The sequence below is a fragment of the Phoenix dactylifera genome, chromosome 14, assembly GCF_051530095.1.
Source record: "Phoenix dactylifera cultivar Ajwa chromosome 14, Ajwa_hap1_PhDact_Kaust_v1.1, whole genome shotgun sequence".
Lineage (NCBI taxonomy): Eukaryota > Viridiplantae > Streptophyta > Magnoliopsida > Arecales > Arecaceae > Phoenix > Phoenix dactylifera.
The window spans coordinates 25,024,003-25,048,876 of record NC_143203.1 but is presented as its reverse complement, the minus strand read 5'-3'; the positions used below and the strand labels follow the sequence as shown (position 1 = coordinate 25,048,876).

At 40.1% G+C, this 24,874-nt stretch overlaps 3 protein-coding genes and 1 pseudogene across 4 annotated transcripts; 3 read left to right on the top strand and 1 right to left on the bottom strand.

Annotated features, from left to right (window-relative positions):
- The first annotated feature begins 1,509 nt into the window (after positions 1-1,509).
- On the top strand, positions 1,510-2,487 carry LOC103698517 (non-specific lipid-transfer protein 1-like). The gene is made up of 2 exons (XM_008780544.5): positions 1,510-1,958; positions 2,213-2,487. Exons 1-2 carry the CDS (start codon positions 1,612-1,614, stop codon positions 2,220-2,222), a joined length of 357 nt encoding a protein of 118 aa, XP_008778766.1. The 5' UTR covers positions 1,510-1,611; the 3' UTR covers positions 2,223-2,487.
- Positions 2,488-10,254: 7,767 nt separating this feature from the next.
- Positions 10,255-11,088, top strand: LOC103708898 (non-specific lipid-transfer protein 1-like). The gene is made up of 2 exons (XM_008794002.4): positions 10,255-10,769; positions 10,884-11,088. Exons 1-2 carry the CDS (start codon positions 10,255-10,257, stop codon positions 10,891-10,893), a joined length of 525 nt encoding a protein of 174 aa, XP_008792224.2. The 3' UTR covers positions 10,894-11,088.
- Positions 11,089-12,304: 1,216 nt separating this feature from the next.
- Positions 12,305-19,039, bottom strand: LOC103708899 (transcription factor RF2b). The gene is made up of 4 exons (XM_008794003.5): positions 18,378-19,039; positions 16,147-16,279; positions 15,134-15,218; positions 12,305-12,984 (listed from the first exon to the last, which is right to left on the bottom strand). The coding sequence occupies exons 1-4, from the start codon at positions 18,950-18,952 to the stop codon at positions 12,629-12,631; spliced, it is 1,149 nt and encodes a 382-aa protein (XP_008792225.3). The 5' UTR covers positions 18,953-19,039; the 3' UTR covers positions 12,305-12,628.
- A 3,290-nt stretch (positions 19,040-22,329) lies between these two features.
- On the top strand, positions 22,330-23,544 carry LOC103708900 (RING-H2 finger protein ATL78 pseudogene; annotated as a pseudogene). Its single transcript, XR_015973133.2, has 2 exons — positions 22,330-22,597; positions 22,682-23,544. The product of XR_015973133.2 is annotated as an RING-H2 finger protein ATL78 pseudogene (transcript).
- The last annotated feature ends 1,330 nt before the right edge of the window (positions 23,545-24,874 follow it).

Below are 24,874 nucleotides of genomic sequence, written 5' to 3'. Positions count from 1 at the left end.
TTAGTAATAGTCGAAAAATATTACTTTAATTTGCATATCTATTTTTTATTCAAATCACCATCTCGTAAAATTCATAAATCGCATATAAATCCATTAACAATTTATTCGATGTAAAAATAATATTATATAAATAAAGAACTTAGAAAATATAAATCATTATTTATCTCACAAATGCAATCCAACTAATATATCTAATTAATTCCAAAAATTCTTCTTGAAGTCTAATATTCAAAAAATTTAATTTTTATCATAATTTTTTTGGGTCAATTTTTTTGGGCTAATTACTCCGTGTCGGTCAAATGGACCTGCCAGGATACTGGGTATTATAGTATCGCTCTGAATGTCACCCCATCGATATGGCGTATCACCACTTGTTAGGGTCGGAGCTGGACAGCTAGGTCTCTTGGGTCGGACGAGGCATTTTTTATGACCTGGTGGTGTAGAGTCACATATTTTAGAGCTCATTTCCAGGCTGCGCATCGCGTCGTACACTGGTTCCATTTGTTTCCATCTAATTGCTGCTTCTTTTTTCTGTTAGCCGTGATTTTAGCTCCACTGTGAAACACTTGATCTGTGATACATGAAAGTACAGAGGAGGGTGCCGCTAATTATTCCAAAAAAAACATACGGACGTGGACATTTACACCTTTCGGTAATATATATATATATATATATATATATATATATATATATATATATATATATATAGCTGAACACAGGATTATCTCATCGTTTTTATAAGCTTGCTCTAACAAACATACATGTGGCAAAAAATATATGCAATTTCCATGGAGAAGCTCACATGTGCATGAAACTTTAACCTTGTTAGAAATTCTTTATACTTTCATACGCTTTAGAGAGGAAACTGTTAAAGGATTTTTGAGCCATGGTTACTAGCTAGATTTTGGACCCTGTTTTCCGATTTATTTCTTTCTTTTTCCGGCCACCACCTCCATCTGCTATTTATGCCCTCTTGCATGATCTCATTTCTCTCATTTTTTTCTCTCTTCTTTTTCTCTTATATCTCTCCTTTCTAAAAAGACTTATGGATCCATCAACCGAGTCTCATCTTCCTATCCGATGGACCCGAGTTGACCCCTGTAAAGAGCCCTAATCTGCCATAGCGCTCGGGTAACCTACGAGACCGATCACCCTAACCCTATTAAGTGTTTATGAAACTGAATGTTGATTAACCTATTAATCTGCCATAGAAACGAAATGCATTAATTCTCATCCTATTTCTGATATCATCCTTCGTAGAAAATTAAGCTATTTTCACCCAGGGGCCAGGAGAGCGTGGAGGGCTCAATAAATTGGTTTTAATAATGTTATGATAATAAAATAATAGAGCTTCTCTGAAGGTTATTGTTCCAAAAATTATTACCATTGCCTCACCAGGAACTCATCATCACCCACTGCCAACCATGTGTCCCCACACCCCGCCACAATTCTGGCTCGCTCTCCTCCCGGCTCCCACCCCCGGCCCCCTCAGGCCTATATAATCCCCTCCAGCACCACTCATTTCCTCCATCCCCTTGCCTGTTTCCCAGCCTTTGAGAGACTTCCGTTTGTTTGCGAGAGTGAGGTAAAAGAATCCCATACTGCTAAGCCATGGCTCGCTCTGGTTCCCCCCTGGCCTTGGTAGCGGTGCTGGCCGTGCTGCTGGTGGCGTCGCCGCACGCGGCGAACGCCATCACCTGCGGTCAGGTGGCGTCGGCCTTGGCGGGATGCATCTCCTACGCCCGCAACGGTGGGTCGATCCCCCCCAACTGCTGCAGTGGAGTGAGGGGTCTCGCATCGAGGGCGAAGACCACCGCCGACCGCCGGACCGTGTGCAACTGCCTCAAGAACGCGATCTCCAGTATTAGAGGCCTCAAGCCCGGCCTTGTCAACGGCATCCCTGGCAAGTGCGGCGTTAGAATCCCCTACACCATCAGCCCCTCCACCGACTGCTCTAAGTAAGCACCTGAAACCATTACAAACCACACTTAACTGGCCCCAGAACTCTGTATCGTACTTCACTCTGCATCTTGCAAGGAATTATAGGACTTGAAATTTAAAAAAGAACTCATCCATGACTCATCACTTGAGATGAAGATTTGAAACAAGAATAGAATAATTAAAATAGAGTAGAATATATTTTTATGCATATTTTGATGAGGGGCTAACCGGCCATTTTCGTGGCTTTTCCTTTGGTTAATTTTGTATGCAGGGTGAACTGAGTTCTTCTTCGGAAGACTATCTCCCATGTAACTTCTAGAGTACCATATACTACGTACTTGATCGTTGAGACTTGAGAATAAGGTGGTAGCTGTACCACAACGTGCTTTCGGTGTGGGAGCGGTCCGCCAGTATGAGCTTTTGTGTTTTAGTGTGTTTCATGTTATGAATATTCCGAGTGCCCGTATTTGTGGTGATTGGGTTCATTTTGTAGCACTCGTGATATATGAATATCAGTTACTTGTTACTAGCACTATTGCTACTTAATTTGGCCTCTTATTTGAATGGATTGTGTGTGCGAGTGCAACGTAACGAAGCAGTTGGTGCCCTGGCCATATGAGCTCTCCAGATATTCGACCTTCAAATGGCGCAAGCCGTAACATCACATAAATGGATCAATGGTATAGTCTATTTTTATATACAATAAAAGATAAAATGAAGAAAAAGAAACGGCAAAATCGTACTTGGTGTGAATAGAAGAATATTGGCGTTTCTGTCCAATCGTTACATAGATACAATACAATATCTCACTTTCAGAGGTGCCCATTGAGTTCATTTGCTTTTGGTTTAATATCGCAGAAATATTTCCCCATGGCACATCTAGAATATGGGGCTAGAAATTGCAGAGAAGCAATATCCGAAGCGGTGCATGTTACAAAAATGGAATATTCCAATCGTTATATATATAGACACAATACAATCGTTACTTGTACTACTTCTACTACTACTACTACTAAATTTGGCCTCTTATTTGAATGGATTGTGTGTGTGAGTGCAACATAACAAAGCGAGGAACGGTTAGATCTTGATCAATTGGTGCCCTGGCCATATGAGCTCCCTAGATATTCGACCTTCAAATTGCGCAAGTAGTAACATCACATAAATGGCTTAATGGTACAATCTATTTTTATATGCAATAAAAAACAAAATGAAGAAAAAGAAATTGCAAAATGGATCGTAGTCTGAATGGAATATTCTAAAGCATTCACTTCTGAAAGAATTTGAATTAATTGTGCCACAGTCAAGTGTTTCCATCTAATCGCTGCATAGACATAATACAATGTCTCACTTTTAGAGGTGCCCCTTGAATTCATTTGCTTTTGATTTAATATTGCAAAAATATTTCCCCATGGCACACCCAGAATACGTACGGGCCAGAAATTGCAAAGGAGCAGAATCCAAAGCAATGGCTACTACAAGAATGAAATATTCCATAGCATTCACTTCTGAAAGAATTTGAACTAATTGTGCCATAGTTGAGCGTTTTTGTCCAATCGCTACATAAACATAATACAATGTCTCACTTTCAGAGGTGCCCCTTTGAGTTCATTTGCTTTTGGTTTAATATCATGGAAATATTCCCCCATGAACACCTAAAATATGGGATTAGAAATTGCAGAGGAGCAGGATCCGAAGCAGTGGCTGCTACAAAAATGAAATATTCCAAAGCATTTACTTCTGAAAGAATTTAAACTAATTGTGCTACAGTTGGGCATTTCTGTCCAATCGCTACATAGACATAATACAATGTCTCACTTTCAGAGGTGCCCCTTGAGTTCATTTGCTTTCGGTTTAATATCGCAAACATATTTTTCGATGGCATACCCAGAATATGGGGCTAGAAATTGCATAGGAGTAGGATCTGAAGCGGTGGCTGCTACAAGAATGGACTATTCCAAAGCATTTGTTTTTGGAAGAATTTGAACTAATCGTTCCACAGTCGAGCATTTCTGTCCAATCGTTACAGTCGAGCATTTCTATCCAATCGTTACATAGGCACAATACAATATCTCACTTTCAAAGGTGCTTATCATGTTTTTTGTTTTGTTTTCAATTTCATTCTTTCTTGCTTTTGGCATTATAGGTAAGCCAAAGCGCTTTCTTTTAAAAAAGCATTTGGCTCCATATTTCTTTCATTAGTCAAGCCACCTTTTTTGAATAAGTATTTAAGTAATTCGGGATCTATACTACTTGGAATGGCTCTCTCATTGAGAAATTCTATTTAGTGGCATTCAATAATGGAATCCCTTGACAACTGCATAAATCACTACATTTTACTTTTCAATTGGAAGTGGTGAATATTATGGTTGTTTGGGCACTTTTGTAAGCCTTGCACCTCTATTGGGTAATGCCTGAGTCGTAGCATCAAGGTCTAACCCAAATTGAGCGAAGGCGACCACTTCGCGATATTGTGCTAATTCCAATTTTGAACTACCGCGGACTTGTTTCATAGCTCTTAGCTGAGCGGCAAACCCAATGCGCCTGACAGATAAGCCAACATTAATAGATGGTCTAATTTTGCGATAAAAGAGTTTTGTTTTCATACAGATCTGTTCATCTGTAATGGGGATCACATTGGTGGGGATATAGGCCGATACATCTCCAGCTTGTGTTTCAATGATAGGTAACACAGTCACGCTACCTACACCTATCTGGTCTGATCGTTTAGTGGCTCTTTCTAAGAGACGGGAATGTAAATAGAAAACATCCCCTGGGAAAGCCTCGCGGCCTGGTGGTCGGCGTAACAATAATGACATTTGTCGATATGCCACTGCCTGTTCATTAAGATCATCATATATTATTAATGCGTGCATTCCATTATCCCAGAAATATTCTCCTATGGCACACCGAGAATATGGGCCAGAAATTATAGAGGAGTAGAATCCGAAGCGGTGGCTACTATAAGAATAGAATATTTTAAAGCATTCTTTTCTGAAAGAATTTGAACTAATTGTGCGACAGTCGAGTGTTTCCGTCCAATCGCTACATAGATACAATACAATCGTTACTTGTTACTACTACTACTACTACTACTACTGAATTTGGCCTCTTATTTGAATACATTGTGAGTGAGAGTGCAACATAACAAAGCGATCAGGAGCGGTCAGATCTTGATCAGTTGGTGCCCTCTCCTCTCCAGATATTCATCCTTCAAATGGCGCAAGTAGTAACATTACATAAATAGTTTAATGGTACAGTCTATTTTTATATACAGTAAAAAACAAAATAAAGAGAAAGAAACTGCAAAAACCGAACGTAGTCTGAATCCATATGGGATTGTGTATAAGATGGACACAACAATGCAACAAGGACAGTAAGTAGTTTTTCCTAAATCTTGAGTTCAGTTCTTATTTTTCTGAAGAGAAAATTAGACAGGGTCTGATCACCTTCATTGAGATAAGGAAAGTAGAAATTAGGAAAAAACTGAGGAGAACCAGAAGTCAGAAGACGGAAAACCAGCAGCGATGTGGAGGGGTCGACGTCCGACTGGAACCAATGAACCTCTCGATTGCGGAAAGCAAAATACGAGGAACAAGTCCATTGATCCATCAAGTAATGTCTTCTCACACCATTAAACCATCGCACGGAGAGGCTCTAGTAGGCCCCGCTGCCACTGTCCCACTAACAGTAGAATAATGGAAACCGAGGTGGGAAGCAATCCTCGAACTCGGCGTCGTTCTTCTGGCGACGAGGAAATGATGAGCCCACGGAAATGCCAAGGTTTCACCAACGTTGGTTTTCATAAACAATGGATCCCCCCTATAATCCTCATTACTGCTTACATTTTCATCTCTCTATCTAGCTTAAGCCACCTTAATTCAACTGGTTGCCATTCGTTTATCATGCGAGAGATCCTAACCCTTAATCATGCAACCTAACAAAGGTAAATCATAGGTCTTCAAAACTGTCGTCATTGTCAGTGCAATGTAACTGGCTTCTGTCCTCTCTCTCTCTCTCACCCTGAGAAATTTGAGCAAGCCGGAGAGAGACTCGGGCACTGAACCCACCCAATATGGGCGGTGCACAAGGCCCAATTGGCCGCTTCTTCTTTTGGATTTATTGTTCAGCATCCCTCTGCTATGGTAACCAAGACAAAGAAGAAAAAAAAGAACAAAAAATCACATGGAAATGTAACACGCCGACGTGGGGACTCCGTGGCACATTTAGTGGCATTCATATCTTCTTCCGAGTCCCAGCCTCCCGTCCAACCCCGACTTTGTCTCCGTCTTCCCTGCCTCTCGTCCAGGAAGTAATGGATACTTTACTTAGACAATTTATATAATAATATAAAATATAAATATAAATACAAATTATACTGAATCGGTTCAATGATATAATTAGTTTCATTTCAAAACATAAATTCATTAAAAATTTATATCTTTCAAATATTCGTATACGTAATCATACTTCGAAATGAATTACATTCAACTTAATAGTCTTTAACTATGGCCACAGTTATACCTTGTAGCCAAATCAGAAACAGAACCACATTTATATCCTGTGGAGTGGATTAGAATACCACACTTATACCATATAGAGTGGGCCAGAATACCACACTTATATCGTGCAGAGTGAGTCAGAATACTGCACTTATACCCTACGGAGAAGGCCGTAATCAATAATAGTCAGAGTGCCAATGTATAACCTCCAATTAAGAGGATTCAGAACATAGTTAGGCTGAGAGTTTAAATCTGATACACATCAAAGTTCTTTTTATAAAATAATAAATATATAATCTAATCAAAATATGCATATACGATATAAGAACAGTAAACAATATAGTAATAGCCCGAAAAATATTACTCCAATTTGCATATATATAGTTTTTCATTCAAATCGCCATCTTGTAAAATTTATAAATCACATATAAATCTATTAATAATTTATTTGATGTAAAAATAATATTATATAAATAAACAATCTAGAAAAGATAAATTATTACTTACCTTACAAATACAATCCAATTAATAGATCTAATTAATCCCAAAAAATCTTCTTAGAGCTAGCCTAGTATTCCAAAATTTTACTTTTTATTAGAATTTTATCATAGTTTTTTTTAGCCAATTACTCTAGATCGGTCAAATGGATTGGGCCAGGTACTGGGTATTACAATATCGCTCTAAATGTTACCCTATTGATATATATGTTACCCTATCACCACTTGTTAGGGCCGGACAGCCGGGTCTCGTGGGTCGGACGAGGCATTTTTTATGACCTGGCGGTGTAGCGTAGAGCTCATTTCCAATTAGCGCATCGCGTCGTCCACTGGTTCAATTCGTTTCCATCCAATTGCTTCTTTTTTTTCCCGTTAGCCGTGCATTTTGGCTCCACCATGAAACACTTGATCTGTGATAGATGAAAGTACAGAGGAAAGTCCTGCTAATTATTCCAAAAAAGATATACGGACCTGGACATTTACACTTTTCGGTAAATATGAAAACAGGATTATCTCATCGTATTTAAAAGCTTGATCTAACAAATATGCATGTGGAAAAAAATATATTCAATTTCCATGGAGAAGCTAACATGTACATGAAACTTTAACCTTGTTAGGAATTCTTTATACTGTAAAAGGATTTTTGGACCATGGTTACTAGATTATATAGTTCCAAGGACACAGCTATATCCATAATTTCATTGTTTGGAATTTCTGTTCCAATCAGCAATGAGCAAGTAGTGCACCAGCCTCGCTTAAACACAAGCTTTTAGGGGCGAGGAGTCAACCAACCAACCTATCTTAACAACGCGTACGAATGGTTGGTTTACAGCCAATACTCTATATTCTAGAAGAGCTAAACATGCCTACCTCACAGTATTCAAAAGCAAGCAAAAAGAATCAAACACAGTATGTGTCACGCCCCGAACCCGGGGCCCGGGGCGCGAGCAGACGCCGCGCACCTGCAGGGCGGACCCCGCAGGCACGCAAGGCAGATAAATCAGATCAACCATCAATAACTAATTAAAGATAAATTTCAGTTTTCATATCAAATGTCCATGTATACATAAGTCAAAAGAAAGTCCATATCTACTAGCTAATTACATCATGATCACTCTATCCCGTAATCCCCATAATCATATATCATCACCTGCAAAAATGTAAATGGTAGGAGTGAGCTAACAGCTCAGTAGGCAACATCATGCAATAAAGTCATCATATAACATGTCATGATGCATATAAAAAGCAGCTAAAACTCATGAATCCAAAAATTCACACGACAATCGTAAACCCGATCCGAGACTCAAAATAACTCAACCGCATGACTACGGCCACATCACCCAGTGGCATGGTTACACCAAAGTGCCAATACAACTCTCCGAAGAGCCGCTCCACTGAGCTAACGCACCACTGTGCCGCACCCCCTGGTGCCAAACTCACGCTCCACTGAGCCGCTCCGAAGAGCAAAATGCACCCCTGTGCCGCCACTATTCTATCACCGGTGGTCGCGGTGTCGGAACTAGTTCCTCAGTACAAGTCGACAGGGCCAACGTATCATCCCATTGGCGGGGCCTAGACTATAGTCACGCGGATTTTAAAAATCAACAAATCAACTTTCCAACTCAAGTCATGAACAAACTCCCAATAGTACAGTACATAACAATTTATGAAATTAAACATTAATTTCTAATTCTAACATATAATGTCAATAATAAATCATAACATCAACATATGTAATGTACATGTTAAAATTCTACTTTAAAGCAATAGGTCACCTACCTGGGCTCGCTTAAAAATCCCTGCCACAGATATCACGAACCCCTGATTAAACATAAATATTAATTATTTAATTAATTAAGAAACATAATTTAAACTAATTTCAACTCCTTAAACTCCTAAGTTCATAAATCCAAGAATGGGCCCCCAAGATCAAATATATATCCTAAAATCAGAATCCTTTAAAGCCAAGTCAATTGTGGCCCAAAACAGATTAGGTCCAATTGAACCAAACCGGATAACAGGTCCAGATCAGATTCGGGCTCAACCCAAACCAGCCCACAGATCCAATCAGGCCCAACACAGCCCAAAAACAGGTCCCTAGCCCAACCCAAACCAGGTCTAATCAGACCAAATTAGACTCAAGTCAGACTAACCCAAATTTCTGACTCAGATCCAAACCATAACCCAAACCCATTCACTCAAATCCAGATCAAACCAAATACAAGAATTAGGTGGAACCGGTTCATGGTCTGATCCCCACTTGAGGCACGGATTTCAAAGCAAGGAAAAACCCAGGCCGAATGAAGAAGAAGAAGAAGAAAGAGAAGAAGAAGAAGGAAGAGAAGAAGAAGAAGAAGAAGAAGAAGAAGAAGAAGAAAGGAAAAGGAAGAAGGGGGGGGGGGGGGGGTGGCTGGTGGTTCCGGTCGGCCCTCGGTGGTCGACCGTGGCCCTCGGCGGCGGCGCTCAGTCAGCCGCCGTCGGCCATCCCACCTTCACGGGCGGCGCCGAACGGAAAGAAGAAGAGAAGAAGGAGAAGAAGAAAGGGAAGAAAGAGAGGGAGATCGGGGCTGGGAAGCCCGGCCCCCGTTCGCCACCTCCGGCCAAACTCATCTCAGCCGGATTGACCCCGGCCGGCCACCGTCGGCCGGCCGAAACCCATCAAAAAAAAATTTCCAAAACAGGGGATGAAAACCGGTTGCCATCCCTCATTTCTCTCCCCTTAAATCCCAAAAAAAAACAATAAATAGGTTGCCTTTCTCACCTCTAGTCGTCGACATAAGGATCCCCGGCGGCGTTGGCGGCTCCGGCTGCGGCGGGGCTCCGGCGATCCTCTCATAAAGAGGGAAGAACGAAGAGGAGGGGATGGGCTCTCAGAGAAAAGAGAAAGGGAGAGAGAGAGAGAGAGAGAGAGGAAGAGGGAAGAGGGGGGGGGGTGCGGAGATCCCGCGGGCCGTTCGGCCGGCGTGTTCATCGTGGGAAGACCACGATGAACAGACTGAAGTCGGCATCAGTTCATTGGGCCCAAGAACGGGCCCAATTTCTGGTCTTTACAGTATGGGCTTGGTCGGCGGGAATCCAAATGCAGTCCAATCAGAACAAAAGCAAAATAATCTACTGCAACCTCCACATTTCCCATTATCCCATATCCCGTCGAGAATCTGCCACGGCCTCAGTCACTCACGGGCGCCTATCCTACAAATAATCCAAGCATCAGCCTCGTCATCTCTACTATTTTACGCCACGCTCAGCCAAAATAATTCAAATCCCATATGCTTTTCAGTCACAGGCCAGGAACATTACCTTGACGTAACCAGTAGATGAAAACTATCACCGCCGTGCTCCTTTTAATAACATCCGTAGACCCCCCACCCCTTCTCCCAATATATATACAAGCCCCATCCCTACCTGAAAGCACTCACTCGCCGAGAGAAGAGAGAGAGAGAAACAAAGCCTCTTTTCCGATTCCAATCTGTAGAGAGAGTCATATGGCTGGCTCCGGTGCGTGCATGGTTGTGGTCCTCGTGGTGGCCATGGCAGTACTGCTGGCGCCGGCTCGCAGGGCGGCTGCGATGACATGCTCGGATGTGTATGGGGATCTGCTGCCGTGCGTCGAGTACGTCCAGGCGGGCGGGGCGGTGGCGCCGGAGTGCTGCAGCGGGGTGCGATCGCTCCTGGCTGCGGCTCGCACGGCTGATGACCGCCGCACGGCCTGCAGGTGCCTCAAGACCGTTGCGGCGAAGTTCTCCGGGTATGTCAGCCGGGCCAACTCGATCCCGGGCAAGTGTGGCGTCTCCATCCCTTTTAAGCTCAGCCCCTCCATGGACTGCTCTAAGTAAGCCCATCCCTTGGATTCTTTCTTCAGATTTTACATTGTTGTCTGGTTTGATGTGATGGAGGATTCTAGCGATCTTTTGTATTTATGTGGGTGTGATTTTTTGGTTGGCAGGATTCATTGAAGTGGCTGTTGAGGAGGCTTCGTGGAAGAAGGAACGAGCTAGTCCAGAGAATAATAAGAGGTTGTCTTGCTCCCTGTGTGTGCCATTATTGGAGTTGTTAACAGCGGGTCTTACAGTGTCGGTGATAGCATGCTTGTCCCTATTTTATCATCTATGATCTCATCTTGATAAGAAAGGCTAAGGTATTAAAAAGCATCTCTCTCGCCGACCTACTTCTTGTGAGTTAGTGCGCGTTTGCACGCCAGATCTAGGAATAAAAAATAGACCTGTCAACATTATCTAGTGGAATGAGCCCGTAGGCCAGACGATTAAATAAATGAAGCGACACTGGGCCCATAATAAATGAGGAATCGGAACTTTCATGGGAGCGAAATTCCTTTTCCCTACTCTGTCCTAACAATTGCCAAATTTACTAAGTTAGCATTGTTTAAAAATAATGCAATGTGTGTGAGATTTTTTTTCCCCTACCGCAGAATTGGACACAAGATTATACGCAAGTCCCACTTGAGTGATGAATTTGTTCACGCTATGGTCTTCGTCTAATCTCGTGCCAAAAGACAGGAATGCTACATATGGTTGTTTTAAATCCCAACAAAATGCGGCTCCCATTCGTGCGCGCTAATTTTTTCATGGGCTTACATTTTACGGATTTTGATACCCATCCCTTATGTATCATACCAGTTCTCCGAGTTGCTAATGTGCACAAAACTGGCGCTGCATCACTTGTAATTCATAAGCAATATTTTCTTAATGGATACTCAAGCACAATCGGCTTTGTGAAGACAGGATCAACACTGCACATACTTTTGCAAAGCTTGTCCAAGAAATACTCATATTCTCCTCATAATACATAATGATCATGTCTTTCGTCCTAGATGTCCATGTACTTGAACTTGGGCCTGCACAAGCCATACTTCATTTTGCAAGTACAGAAGTTGCCGGACAAGAAATTTTCATTAAAAGCTTGGCTTTCTGATATCCCTGTAGGGGAGCAGCATATAGCAAAAAAAGGAGAGACCACAAGAACACAGAGGCAAGTTAGCTCGTGTGCTTGTTTTTCGGTAGATATGTGCTAGTCTGCATACCTCAAACCATCAGGCAAAACTTAACTGAATAAGGCAAGAGCATCACAGGTATGAATGAAGGATTGGTATTGACATAGATTATGAAGGAGGAAAGGGAGATAAAGCATCAGAAATAGTCACAATTCAAACAAACGTCAAAGGATAGACAGTATGATATTAGGTCGAGCCTTGTAGTGGGTGTCAACATATCTAACAAAAAAAACCAGTACAAAGAAAGCAAGCTCTCCAATATGACTGGGGACTATCATGACTGAGTTTGTATTTCTTGATTGTACAACACATGCATGCCTAATGTTCAACAGAGGAAACTGAGGGGAAACAGGACATGAAATCCAAAATAAATGGAACCAAATAAAATTTAAAGTTCGAAGTATAAACAATATAAAGATCAGAAGATGAGACTCTTAACCAATCTCATTCCCCAAAAGACATCACTCAGAAAATGACCCTGAACACGAGTAACTTCCCAGAACAATCAACCTGAAAATTAACAAAGAAAGGGGAAAAACTATATTAAGCCTAAAGAACAAATAATTTCGGTTGAATAAAAATGACTAAAATAAATAATAAAGAACCAGCAAGAGAAGATCAAGGATGTCAGTCTATGGACAATGAATCTAACAAATGTGCTATTTCTTAAGTGGCCTTGGTCAGAAAGTGCTGCTGCTTTCACTGGCAGAAATTGAGGAGCTCTCTGATTTTGCCATCTGCGAGCCCTTTCGGGTATCTAATTCTTGTAGTTTCCCATGAGGGTCTTGCCACATCCCATCAGAAAAGGCATGGCAGTGGGTGAGAATCTGGTGACCGGAGATGTTGGGCTGGGACTGCTGAAACTCGGGGTGCAATTGAATTGCCTGATGATTGCCTGGTTGCTGGTGGGAAGGAATGAAGAATGACGGATACGGCACATTTAAAAGTTCCATGCTATAGGTACCACTAGGGCTTGCTGCTTCCCCAGTGGCAATCTTGAGCCTTCCAACTTCCTGTTTTAATGTTTCATTGAGTGCTGCAGAGAAATGGTAGTGGGATTAGGCTGGGTATTTGCCAAAAGAAAAAGGTTATCTCTTTGCATTGCGAGGAATGCTAATGGAATGGCTTTTTCCTGCTTTCTGGAAGGAAGATATGATGAGTACTCAGAAACAAAATCCAAAAGGGAAGAATCAACCCCACTCATTCACAAAGAGGTTGAAGACAGGGTGAAGACAACCAATAATGGACAGATGCACCACCACACTTTCTAATAAGGGAGAAAGCCCTCTCTATGATAAAATGCAATAACAAATTGTATCTCAAGTCACAACTGACCAAAAAAAAAGAATAATGAAAAAGAGGAAGGAGAAAAAATAATAGATGGAAACAGAAAGAATTGCAGCTTTCTTCACCTTTTCAGGACATCATATTCAATATAAAAAAGGAATACAAACCTGTCCTTCTTCATGTGGTTTCAATTTTATTCATCATTTAGAATAAATTGGAATTACACAACTTTTTTTTTATAGAAGTTTCCTTTCTTCCATCATCTCTTTTTTCAAATACAAGTCTTCTAATTCATAAAATTCATTCACCAAACAAAAAATACAATGAAAAATATACACAAAGATATCTAAAGAAGCTTCAGAACTTTGGATATCATCCAAAGGTTTTACAACAATCCAATTGAAATATAAATATAAATATAAAAACCATCTTTTATTTGACCACCACCAAAGTATCAAAAAAAAAACCATCTTTTATTGCCCCAAAAAACAAACACAAGGATATCAAAAGAAGCTTTAGAACTTCGGATATCATACAAAGTATTTATGTTTGAATGGAGGCACATTCAAAAGTTTATTAATGACAACAATCCAGTTAAAATATAAATATAAATATAAAACCATCTTTTATTGACCTACATAATAGAATCTTGTGGAAAAGTGCTTTGAACTTTTCTCATAAATTATTAATCATTTTTTAGTATTGAAAAGGGGCATTTCTAGTGAAGAATCCGTAAAGCTAGTTTATTTTTTCAAATGTTGGATACCCTTGGGTCAGCAATGGTCATGACGAAATAGCCCTATCCAATTAAAAGCTTTAGGGCATGTTTAGTCTTGCTTAAAGTTATTTTAGAGAGAGTGAACAGGTTACAAATATTTCCAGAGAATTCTCCAGGCTGTCATCTTTATGATTTATGGCATGATAGTTGTTTGAAGGTAGGTGGTTGTGTAGACGAGGTTTGTTGCTAATGGCATGCTCACTTATGATAGGATGCCAAAGGAGTATTCTAAGACAGGTTTGGTGTTGCTTCTGCTTTCCTAAAAAGAACTTGTTACAAAATAGGTCAAAAGCTAGGCTTCCTAGCTTCTCCTAAAAGAGTTTTATTGACTTTTTTTTCTTGTATAAGCACTTTTCTGGCAGTGTTACCAAACACTTATTTTTCTTGGGAAGTTGTTTTGCTCTAAAACTTACAAAGGACCATTTTCAAGCAATATGGTACATGCCCTCAATAATTTTAAGCCTAATGTCCCTCCTTAAAAGTTTTTATTATAGATCTTTCTCCCTTTATATACTTCTATTTCAGTCTCCACAATTTAGAACAGCTTGCAGTTTTTAGAGCCTCAAAATCTCATCTTCTATAAGCCTGTCGAATATCGCACCTTTTCAACTCACACCATCACTCCCTATTGAATGCTCTCTATATCCCATTTTTTGCACCTTGTATTTACCACCACATAGTGCATTGAATTTATTTCTTCATGGAATATCACAATAATGACAGATTTTTGGGATAATATTAAGCTGAGTTGTGTGAATTTTTAGTTCCATCTTTAGTTTACACAGATAGGGGCAAATAGCTAACTAGATCCCACCAAAAAAAACAAGCGCTAACTAGATCCCCAGAGACTAGAGAACATGTGTCGGCAGGACCTTAAGGAAAAAATAAACAATTATGAATGAGTCATCGAACCAAGAGAATTTAAGCACAAAGATACAACTTTTACTTTTTTATGGCAAAGAATCTTCAAGAAAATTTGCAATTACATGATAAGTACCATTCTATAGGCAATGTACAATACATATTACCTTTATCCATACTGATTTGTTTCAAGATTAATTTTAAAAACTGCTATCATGCTCCTATCATTTCTGGAATGATATATAATATTAAATCTCACCATCTCGCAGTTGAGTCTGCTGCTCCATAGCTTGTAGTCGTAATTTGAGCTCAGCATTTTCTGCAGCCAGCTCAGTAGTATCTCTCTGCAAAGAAAATCAAGAGAGAGAGAGAGAGAGATTAGTAATCAAGGTTCACTGTCTTGGTACTGGACTCCATATCGGTGCCACACTAGTATAGTATCGGTATGATACGAAATTTTTTGGCGTACCTATTGGCATATCGAGTATCGGTACGCCACCCGTACCGCGTACTGGTACCGAATCGGTATGATACGATACGTCCCGTACAGCCTGGTTTGGGCCGGTACGGTATACCTTATTAGTAACCTTTCTAACTAGCAGAGTAATTAGTGTTTAGTTAAAATTAATAAGTGATTAATCAGAGAAGAATATTTTAGAAAAAAAAGTCCACTATAGAAAAAATAGAAACTGAATTAATCCTTTCTATTCATGCCAGCAGTACAACGAATATGTCAATACCAGAATGCATGGGCACTGGGAATAAGTCCATAAAATTTTAAATGGCTAAAATGACATATAGTATATTTGCATGTTCAAAAACATGCATCATTTTAGCGCACATAATAGCAACACATGCAATCATCATCTAATGAAGACATAATCAAAATTAGGGAAATTATTACCTTGTCAAGTAGGAAATTTAGCAAAAAGATATATGAAGATAAGAGAACAAAGTGAACATGCAAAATGATTAAAAAATCAAAGAAAAAGTAAACAGAGTTAAAAAAAAAAGGAAATCTGAGTTTTATAAGTATGATTAAAAAAAAATAGAAAGAGAAGTTGCATTGCACTGTTAATGAATGCTCTCCAGCCCATTCAGAGCAAGGAAAAGACTGAACTATGAGCTTAAATTCCTCTTAACATAGGAGGCAAAAGTTTACTAAAGTTCAGAGGGCTAAGGCAAAGCAAATCCATATATAGCCTGTTGAAAAATTTAAATATCTACTGAAGCCAGAATATTTCATTTCATGGAAAGCATACCAATACCAACCTGTAATAGTGTGAGTTGTGCAGAAAGAGTTGTGGCTTCAGTTTGAAGGGTCTGAACTTTCCGTTCAAGTTCAGCGATATAACGTGCCTTTCTTTCTTTTGAGCGAGCTGCGGATTGCCGGTTTGCCAGAATTCTGCATATAGTGAAATGCAAATAACTGAACAAGATTTCCATAATTATATATTGACTTAAAGTTAGATAGTATACATATATTAAAGTAAATAAACACTGACTTCTGGCTGCATATATACATAGCATTTACTTCAGCATCTTCTGATTAAGAAGAAATGATGGACAATAGAATTTAAATTGCATGGAAACCATGACTTTACGTGCCACATGATGTTGCAAAGCCAAGCCGACTCTGGACGGATGACATGAGGTTGTGAATAGGGGTGGACGATGGAACAAGCTTGACAAAAAATCACAAAAAAAGTTCAAAATATGAAATAAAACATAGCTTTCATGCTCTTACTCCTAAGAGGCATAATCAGCAGGGATTCTTAAAGCTGATTCAGGAAGTAAGGACAAATCTTTCATGTTGTAATTATGGTATACATACTTTAATTTTCGTTTTCTACTAGCAATCAAAGGTGACAAACGTGTTTCAATTTATTAAAGAGAATTATGGTGTTGCATGGTGACCTCCAACACTGACACCACATTATCTAACAAAACTTTCACCTAAGACTGGTTCTAGTATTACAAGGTTATACTCATAAACTAGAAATAAGAACACGAGTGTGAGTGGAAAATAGATTTGGTGGAAGAAACATGCTTATTATCATAACACTTCAAATGGAACAGGAAACATGAGAGGAGTGGAGTGCAGTGGGACAGTGATCCAAAAACATAATTTACCAATCCTTGCCTACATCAAGAAGTTAGAAAGAGAAGCCACACCACATAACTTGATTTTCTTTCAGAGTTAAGACCTTAGGTTCTAAATATATTTAATAATCTATCATTCTTTCAATATTATTCTTTCTTATATACTGTATTAAAATGCTTACATGTTGTAGGATGGAAAACATGGGGAATAATACAGGACAGAACAATGGTTGAGGAGGCATAATAATGATCACCTGACCTTGAACTAGATGCTGGTTTATATATTTCAGTTTATATGCCTTACATAATGTGAGAACTCCACTCCTAAATTCATTCAAGGTCATGAACCTACCCCTTCTAATTGTCAAAAACTCAGCCTTGAACGAGATGCTGGTTATACTATTCAGTCTTATATGCCCTAAATAATGTGACAACTCCACCACTCTTAAATTCGTTCGAGGTCATGAACCTATGCCTTCTAATTGTTGAAACAAAATCCAGCACATCACACATACACACACGCGCGCGCGCGCGAACCTACACCTTCTAATTGACAAAGCATAACTCAGCACACATGCACACACATATATGTTCAGCCATGCATATTTTCATAGTCAGTCCTATATACATTATATAATACGAGAACTCTTTTGCTCCTAAACTAATTCAAGGCTATAAACCTACACCTTTTAATCATCAAAGCAAAATCCAACATGTGTAGGATTTGGAATTCAGAGAGCACATAATGATGCCCAACATCTAGGCAAGACAAAGTGCTGAAATGTCCGGAGAAGCCATTGTGGTCTATATATTGAAGGTGAACTCGAAATTCCTATCCAAGTTTCTCACAATTTAAAAACCCTCCCTCTTACATAGCTAATGGATAGTCCTAAGATAATCAAGATTCTTTCCAGAATTTACACATAGATTACTATATCATCTTGGATAAACATACTTATAGCATGATCAATCTAATCGTTGCATCATTGGCACTCACAAAATCCAGCGCGAAGTTAGCAAGATGAACTAGTAAGTGCACCTGATGGAAATCATGGAATTGTTCATACAAGGTTTAGGAGATCGTACCATGACATGCTGCTACTTTTGTGGGCACTTCAAATTTTATTTTTCCATATTCATGTCTGCATAGAATAATGTAGGTCTACAACTTCGACCAAAATGACCAATAGGCACGTTAAGATCAGGAAAGAAAAGAAAAAGATAGGTAACTTTATACTTTATTCTCACAATTAAATAGCATACCAAATAGCATCCTGAACAAACCCAACTTAAAACTACACAAAGTGGCACAAAAAATATAACAAACCAGAATTAAAACATGACAAAATCCCTTTCCCTTTTTTTTTTGCTGAAAAAATCCCTTTCCCTTGGAATCGAACCTTTTAGCCCGCTTCGGATCGATAGCCGCCAGCTCCGAGAGCTTCTCCGGCGGCATGGCCTTCTTCGCCTCCATCACCTCCCCAAAGACGCCCTCACCCCTCGACTTCGCCATCAGCGATACGTCCGCCGAGCTGCTGTGCGCATGTTTCGGCCTCGGGGCCGCCGCCTCGCCACCGGCATTCCCCACCCAGGGCTCCTCCTCTCCACCCGCGCCATTCCCAGCCGTCCAATCCTCGGATCCGACGCCGTCCGACCGCGATCCGCTCTCCTCGAGCCTCGATCCGATCTTCTTGACATCGATATACGTGGAAATAGGGTCATCCTCCGACCCGATCTCGTCGGAGTTCCCCGACACCGCGGGATCGCCATAGCCCAGGTGGACGTCCTCAGGTATCCGGAAGGCCAGCTCGGACTGGGCGCGCCGGTGGAGAGGACGGCGGAGTGGGGAGCCAGGGGCGGGTTGCGGGTCTCCAAACGCGGACGGTGGCGGCGCCGCGGGCGGCGGAGCACTGGGGCGGGGGAGATTGGGTCTAGGGTTAGGGATTCCGGGAGGATTTAGATTTTCCATCTGCATTTCTTTCTTCTTCTTGTGTTCTTCCCCAAGAACAACAAGCAGAAGAAGTGGGGAGGAAATATATGGTGGTGATGATGGTCCGATAGTAGGAAACTCGTGTGGGGCGGTAACCGGTAAGGGCGGGGAGGATAAGATGTGAGTCTTATACAAAGAAAGTAACCATCTATAAACGAAAAGTAACCTTTGAAAGTTAAATATATTATTAGATTTTCACACCGTGTGTATATTTTATATCTGATAGAGAATATGACTGACTGCAATCTTTTTATCTAAAAATATAAATAACTGATATTTAATAATTTTCAAAAAAATGGGAATTAAATATGAAAATCAAATATTTAAAAATTGATGGCTAATATAGACCCTCTTGCATTTCTTTATTTCCTTTTATTTGTTAATTATTTGATCTATAATTATACTCAATCTTTTTATACCTGTGTCGCATTTACCTCAGATGTATTGGAATTTTCTCATCAGAAATCTTGATTTTATATAATATAAGATTTTGGACTAATTATTTGCAGAAACCATACAAAATAACTTTCCATATGCGAGATTTACACAAGAATCAAATTCCTGCTTATAGCGGCAGTGGGAGTATCCGAGGAAGAAGCTTGGAGAAGGGACAAAGGAGGTGTCGCCTCTAAGATTGCAATGGGGCTGGTTTGATGGGGACTTGGCCATGGCCATCTAATGGTAGTGACTTCGGGAAAACCATGCACGTGGATTGATCCAAAGGGGCAGTTTTGCGGTCCATTGCTCTGTATGCTTAGGCTTGCTTTTATTGACAAAATCTGTTTGAAAATAATGGAAATCTTTATGCGAGTTTCACTCTTATCCCTGCAATGTCTTACCTACTATAAGGGCCTGTCCTATGGGAGTAGGCTGCTTCATCTAGAAATGAGGTGCCATTATAATCGAAGGATAATTTTGCTAACTGGCGGTAATGGTGATGCTTGCAATGGATCATGATTTGGGCTAGTTTGAATGGAGTAACAAGATAGGAGAATTGGAGAATTGCTAGGTGAAAAAATATTTTTGAGAATTATTTTTATTTATCTAAATGATCAAGAATATGAAATTCCAGAGCAAAATTTTCAGGAAATATTGGTATGATACATCGCATTATTATTAGAAATTCTTATTCTTTAGAATTTCTTTCCAAAGTATCTAAAGGGAGCCTAATTTAGCTTTTCTGTAATATCCAGCCAAACTAATAAAAAACTGGGCCTAATTTGGCTTTTTTGTAATATTTAGACAAACTAATAAGGACCTGGGCCTAATTTATACGACTGTTTTTTTTATGGTATGATAATAAAATACTTGGAGGGTTTTCTGTAGGCTTAATATATATATATATATATATATTTCAAACACCTCTACAGTAGTGAATCCCGGTAGGGTTTTCATAGCGAGGGAGACTCGCGTGCAGACATTCACAAATGTTTCCATCAAGGTTTTAAAATGGTGTCCATGTTTTCCCAGGCAGACCTCAACCACCCACATGTAGTGCGTCGCGTTTCATGCGCAAGAGCCTTCGGAAGGTGACACATTTATAGATGGCGATCTTGCTTTAATTAGTGTGGATGATGTATCTGAGGTACTATGACGACAAACTTGTCACAACCTGCGGCATCAAAAATTCCAAAGTACTGTGTGGCCTTCATTTCATATAATGGTTGCTTGTAACGCTAAGTCATCACAAATTTGCCAATTGCTCTGCAACGCAGGCCTTTTCTTTTTCTTTTCTGTTCATTTTTCTTTCTTTCTTTTAGTTTTTTCGGCTAAGGTACATCTTTAATTTCCCATTTGAAGAACATGCATACGGAAAATCCCAAGTTTCTAATGTCATGGTAAGTAAGATATAAGGGAAAGATAATAGCAGATAAAGCACCCAATTGCTTAAATTTTTTAGGAAGCTTAGCGTGCTTGTCCTATCTTTTCCACTTCAAATCGGTGTACTTGCCCTGCCTGCTTTGGAGATACTGGTCGGTCCAAATGATGTGAAGCTTTGAAGACTCTTGACAGGGGAGTCAGCGTCGGCGAGGCAAGGAACGGCTGCGGCACGGGTTGTGTGAGTGCTTTAGTTTATCCAAAACCGTCATTAGGAGGTATACCTTTTAGATTTATCAAGGAAAGCAATGCATGGTTAACAAAGTCAAGGTTGGTAAAATATCCTTGTTAGTATCCTACCCAAAAGCATGCTCTCTTAAGAGTCTGAAAAGTAGATAATATAGAAGTTCAATTGAACCAAAACGAGTCGAACAGTTAGAGGCTTGAATCCAACTCGATTCAAAATATTCTAACTCGAAATTCGACCCAGAATTGATTGAACTTTGGTATCCAGTTTGAATTCAACTTGATAAAAAAAAAAAAAAAGTAATGGTCAAGATCGGCTCGACTCGAATATCAGTTGAGCGATACTCAAGTTCGTATTCGAGCCTTGATCATAATTAAAACTATGGTTAAAATAAATACAACATAATATTATTTAATAATATATTATAAATAAAATATAAATATTATTAAAAATAAAATGACTAGATTAGGCTCGTGAGTCGCTAAGCTGAGTATTTTGCTACTCGAGCCTGGCTCAAAAAATTGTTTGAATAATTTGAGTTCGTTACCAGTCAAATCGAGTTGAGCACGAGTAGCTCGCGAGCTGGCAGCTCAATTACACACTTCAGATAATGGTAGATGGTGATGGTTTTGACTTTAGCCTAAGCCCTGGGTATGCTGGTGCAATGTTGATCGATCGGCGGCTTTGATGCAAATGAAAGGAGATGGACCCTGTCATCTTAATAAGCCAAGATGCATCTAGGTCACGGAATCCTGAGGCAGTCACATGAGCTACCATGGCCCGCTTCAATAAACAAGTGGATACAGATGTCAATCCTGCCGGAAGAAACACACCAAAGACCCAGAAGGCTAGAAGAAAATATCAAGCAGTAGTACAGCTTAAAAATCAAGCCTCATCCTATCATGTGCACTTAGAAAAGGACCGAACGGTGACATAAGGGGATGTATTAGTTACTTCTCTTCCTGTGGCAAAGGAAAAAATGATTAATTATTAGCAACTATGATGTAAGATATATTTAAAAATCTTACACTTGAAGCCAGATGAGACACTGAAAGCTAGTCTCCTCTGATTCGTTCTAGGATGCAATGACAAGTGTTGAGTAAAATTTGAAGACCAAAACAAGTGGATTTGGTGCCTAACCCTAACTATGATTAGGTGGGATCCGGTGCGTAAACCATGGTTCTCGGATAACCCTTGATTTCTTTTCCGTGTTTAAATCAAAACTTCCAAGTTAAGTAGCTACCCCCTATATATATATATATATATATATATATATAAATCATTCAATAATCAAAAGAAAGAATTTAAACTCAGATATCTGCCGGCACTTTGTGTGTCTTTGAAAGCGTGTTCTATCTCCCCTACCTCCTCGCTAATTCGCCCAACGCATCCATCCAGTGTCATCAACTCGCAAGACCTTCCAAAACCATTGAAGTGAGATACAAAAGGGTACAAAGATATCACCAAGCCTCCTCTTCCCTTGCGGGAAATTAAAGAGAAGATAAATCCCCCATCCTTGGATAATTCAGACACCGCCAAATCTCGGCACGCCGGGGACGGCAGAGGTAAGCTCTAGTGCAAGCTCCAACTCTTCTTCCAAACTCACTCTTCCTCCCCTTTTAAGTGGAGAGATGCCTATCGATCAATAGGATCTCCATCTTCCAAAGAATCCATTAAACATGCACTAGCCCCAAAAGCGTGCTCCCTCAACTCAAAGACATCAGTAATTTCACAAGTTGACGAGTTTATTCGCCCACTATCACAATTTCGAAAACGTTAGCCTCCCATCAGATCCATGCGTCAGCTTCTCGGGGCACCACCGCCGGAAAATGGGGGCAAGCCGCAAGGCAGCGGGTATGACGGCGGCGGGGATGCCAACTTCGACACCAACATGGTCATCATCCTGGCTGCGCTGCTCTGCGCTTTAATATGTGCTCTCGGTCTCAATTCCATCGTGAGGTGTGCTCTCCGGTGCGGCCGCCGGCTCGCCTTCGAGACCCAAGAGGAGGCTGCCGCTAGGCTCGCCGCCACCGGGCTAAAGAAGCGGGCGCTGCGACGCATCCCGGTGGCGGTCTACGGACCGGGGGTCAACATACCTGCCACCGACTGCCCGATATGCCTCGGGGAGTTCGCCGACGGCGAGAAGGTCCGGGTCCTGCCCAAGTGTCACCACGGGTTCCATGTCCGGTGCATCGACACGTGGCTTGCTTCGCACTCGTCGTGCCCGACCTGCCGGCACTCGCTGCTCGACCGGGCTGACGGCGACGGGGCCGACGCCGGAAATAGGACGGCAACGCAGGATGACGGCGTGGCGGTGGCGGTGGCGGTGGATGAGGTGAGCTGACCCTGGTCAATTGGAGGTCTTTGTTACCTCTAAAAGCTTCCTAGATTTGTTCCTGTATATTGGAGAGTTTTGTGTTATTTTTCTTTGCTTTTATTTTGTTCTGACTGTAAATTTTTAGGCTGAGGAATAGAGGAATGATGAAAGTGGAGATGGTAGGAGATTTTTTTTTTCCAGATAGTCTTTTTCTTTGTTGATTCTGTGGTTACATTTCTTGCGCAGTCTCATAGAATATATATATATATATATATATCATGATAAGCCATCTGTGGATGCAGGTGAAGGCTGAAAATTTGTAAAAGGCCTCTCAAAATGATCATTTTCTTGACACATATTTACAATAATTAAAGATTCTAAGATTCATCTTGCCTTTTTATTTCTGAAAAAAAAGAAGTTTTCTGTGCTGTAGGTAGTAGGTAATTTGTTAATTTTCTTATCTTTCTATTTTTCAAGTCAATATGTGATTTGCCAAGAAATCCAGAGTTTCGGTAACCAGTACAATATTATATGTTTTGTCAAAGATTAGCTGTCTATATTTGAGGGAAAAGCTAATGAACATGTCATTTTTTGTTAGTTTCTCTTCCCCTGAACATCTTTTTGCTCTAATTTTATTTCTTATATGTTATTCTTTTGAGAGAAAAATAGATGATATTTTTTCTTTCATTCAGTCTAATATTATCTTTCTTATTCACTAGTCATAGGATCACTCTTTTTCCTTTTGTTTCTTTCTTTTCCACTTTTTTTTTTTGTTTTGGCTATGCGGCACTCTCTGTCCTTTAAAAGTCATTTCTTTTTCTTCTTTTTTTCTGCATGCTTCCTTTATTTGACTTGTATTTGTAGGATTTTTAAAATATTTCTAACCCCCATTTTTTTGTTAATTATAGATTATTAAAATAGTTAAATAGACAATAAATTGAACAGAAGAAAAAAGCCATGAAAATTGAAAGTCATGCTCATAGTTTTTGGCTCATAGTAAGAACATGTTTAAGTTTTACATCTCAATTTATTTCAATATGATGTAAAACTTAAACATGTTCTTACTATGTCTAGAACATCAAGAGGCTTAAACCTAAAAACTTTAAGCATTTGTCTCTAATTAGAAGTGCAGTAGACAAAAGTACATTATATAAATGAAAGTTTACGCATGCAAAGCTAAAAAGAGCTGGGGTCAAACAGATGATTATAGTCATCCACACTTGCTCTCAGATATATTTGGAGCACAGGTGCCTGCCATTAGTGGGTTTTTCTTTTTATATGGCACAGCCAAAAGATAAATCTTAATTAGTTGGGCTTATAGAGGTCCACGTAAGATCTTATTGGTAGGTTTGGGAACCTTCTTACTTTTAATTTGGTGATTTGGGAGGCGGAACAGGAAGAACATGTGCAAGGGCATGATTAGACGACATTAGATTCCCTCCTTTCAAATGGTTCTGATCTTTTTCTTCCATTCAATGAAATGTCATGAGTCTTTTTGAACCATTAGAAAAGCTAGAGAGGCGTA

What these genes read in the sequence shown, in the direction of transcription:
- LOC103698517 (XM_008780544.5), top strand. Translation starts at nt 1,612, where the DNA reads ATGGCTCGCTCTGGTTCCCCCCTGGCCTTGGTAGCGGTGCTGGCCGTG.
- LOC103708898 (XM_008794002.4), top strand. Translation starts at nt 10,255, where the DNA reads ATGAAAACTATCACCGCCGTGCTCCTTTTAATAACATCCGTAGACCCC.
- LOC103708899 (XM_008794003.5), bottom strand. Translation starts at nt 18,952, where the DNA reads ATGCAGATGGAAAATCTAAATCCTCCCGGAATCCCTAACCCTAGACCC. An exon ending in GATCCGAAGCGGGCTAAAAG is followed by an intron (nt 16,280 to 18,377) that starts GTTCGATTCCAA and finishes CACTATATGCAG; the next exon opens with AATTCTGGCAAACCGGCAAT. An exon ending in GCAGACTCAACTGCGAGATG is followed by an intron (nt 12,985 to 15,133) that starts GTGAGATTTAAT and finishes ATTTCTCTGCAG; the next exon opens with CACTCAATGAAACATTAAAA.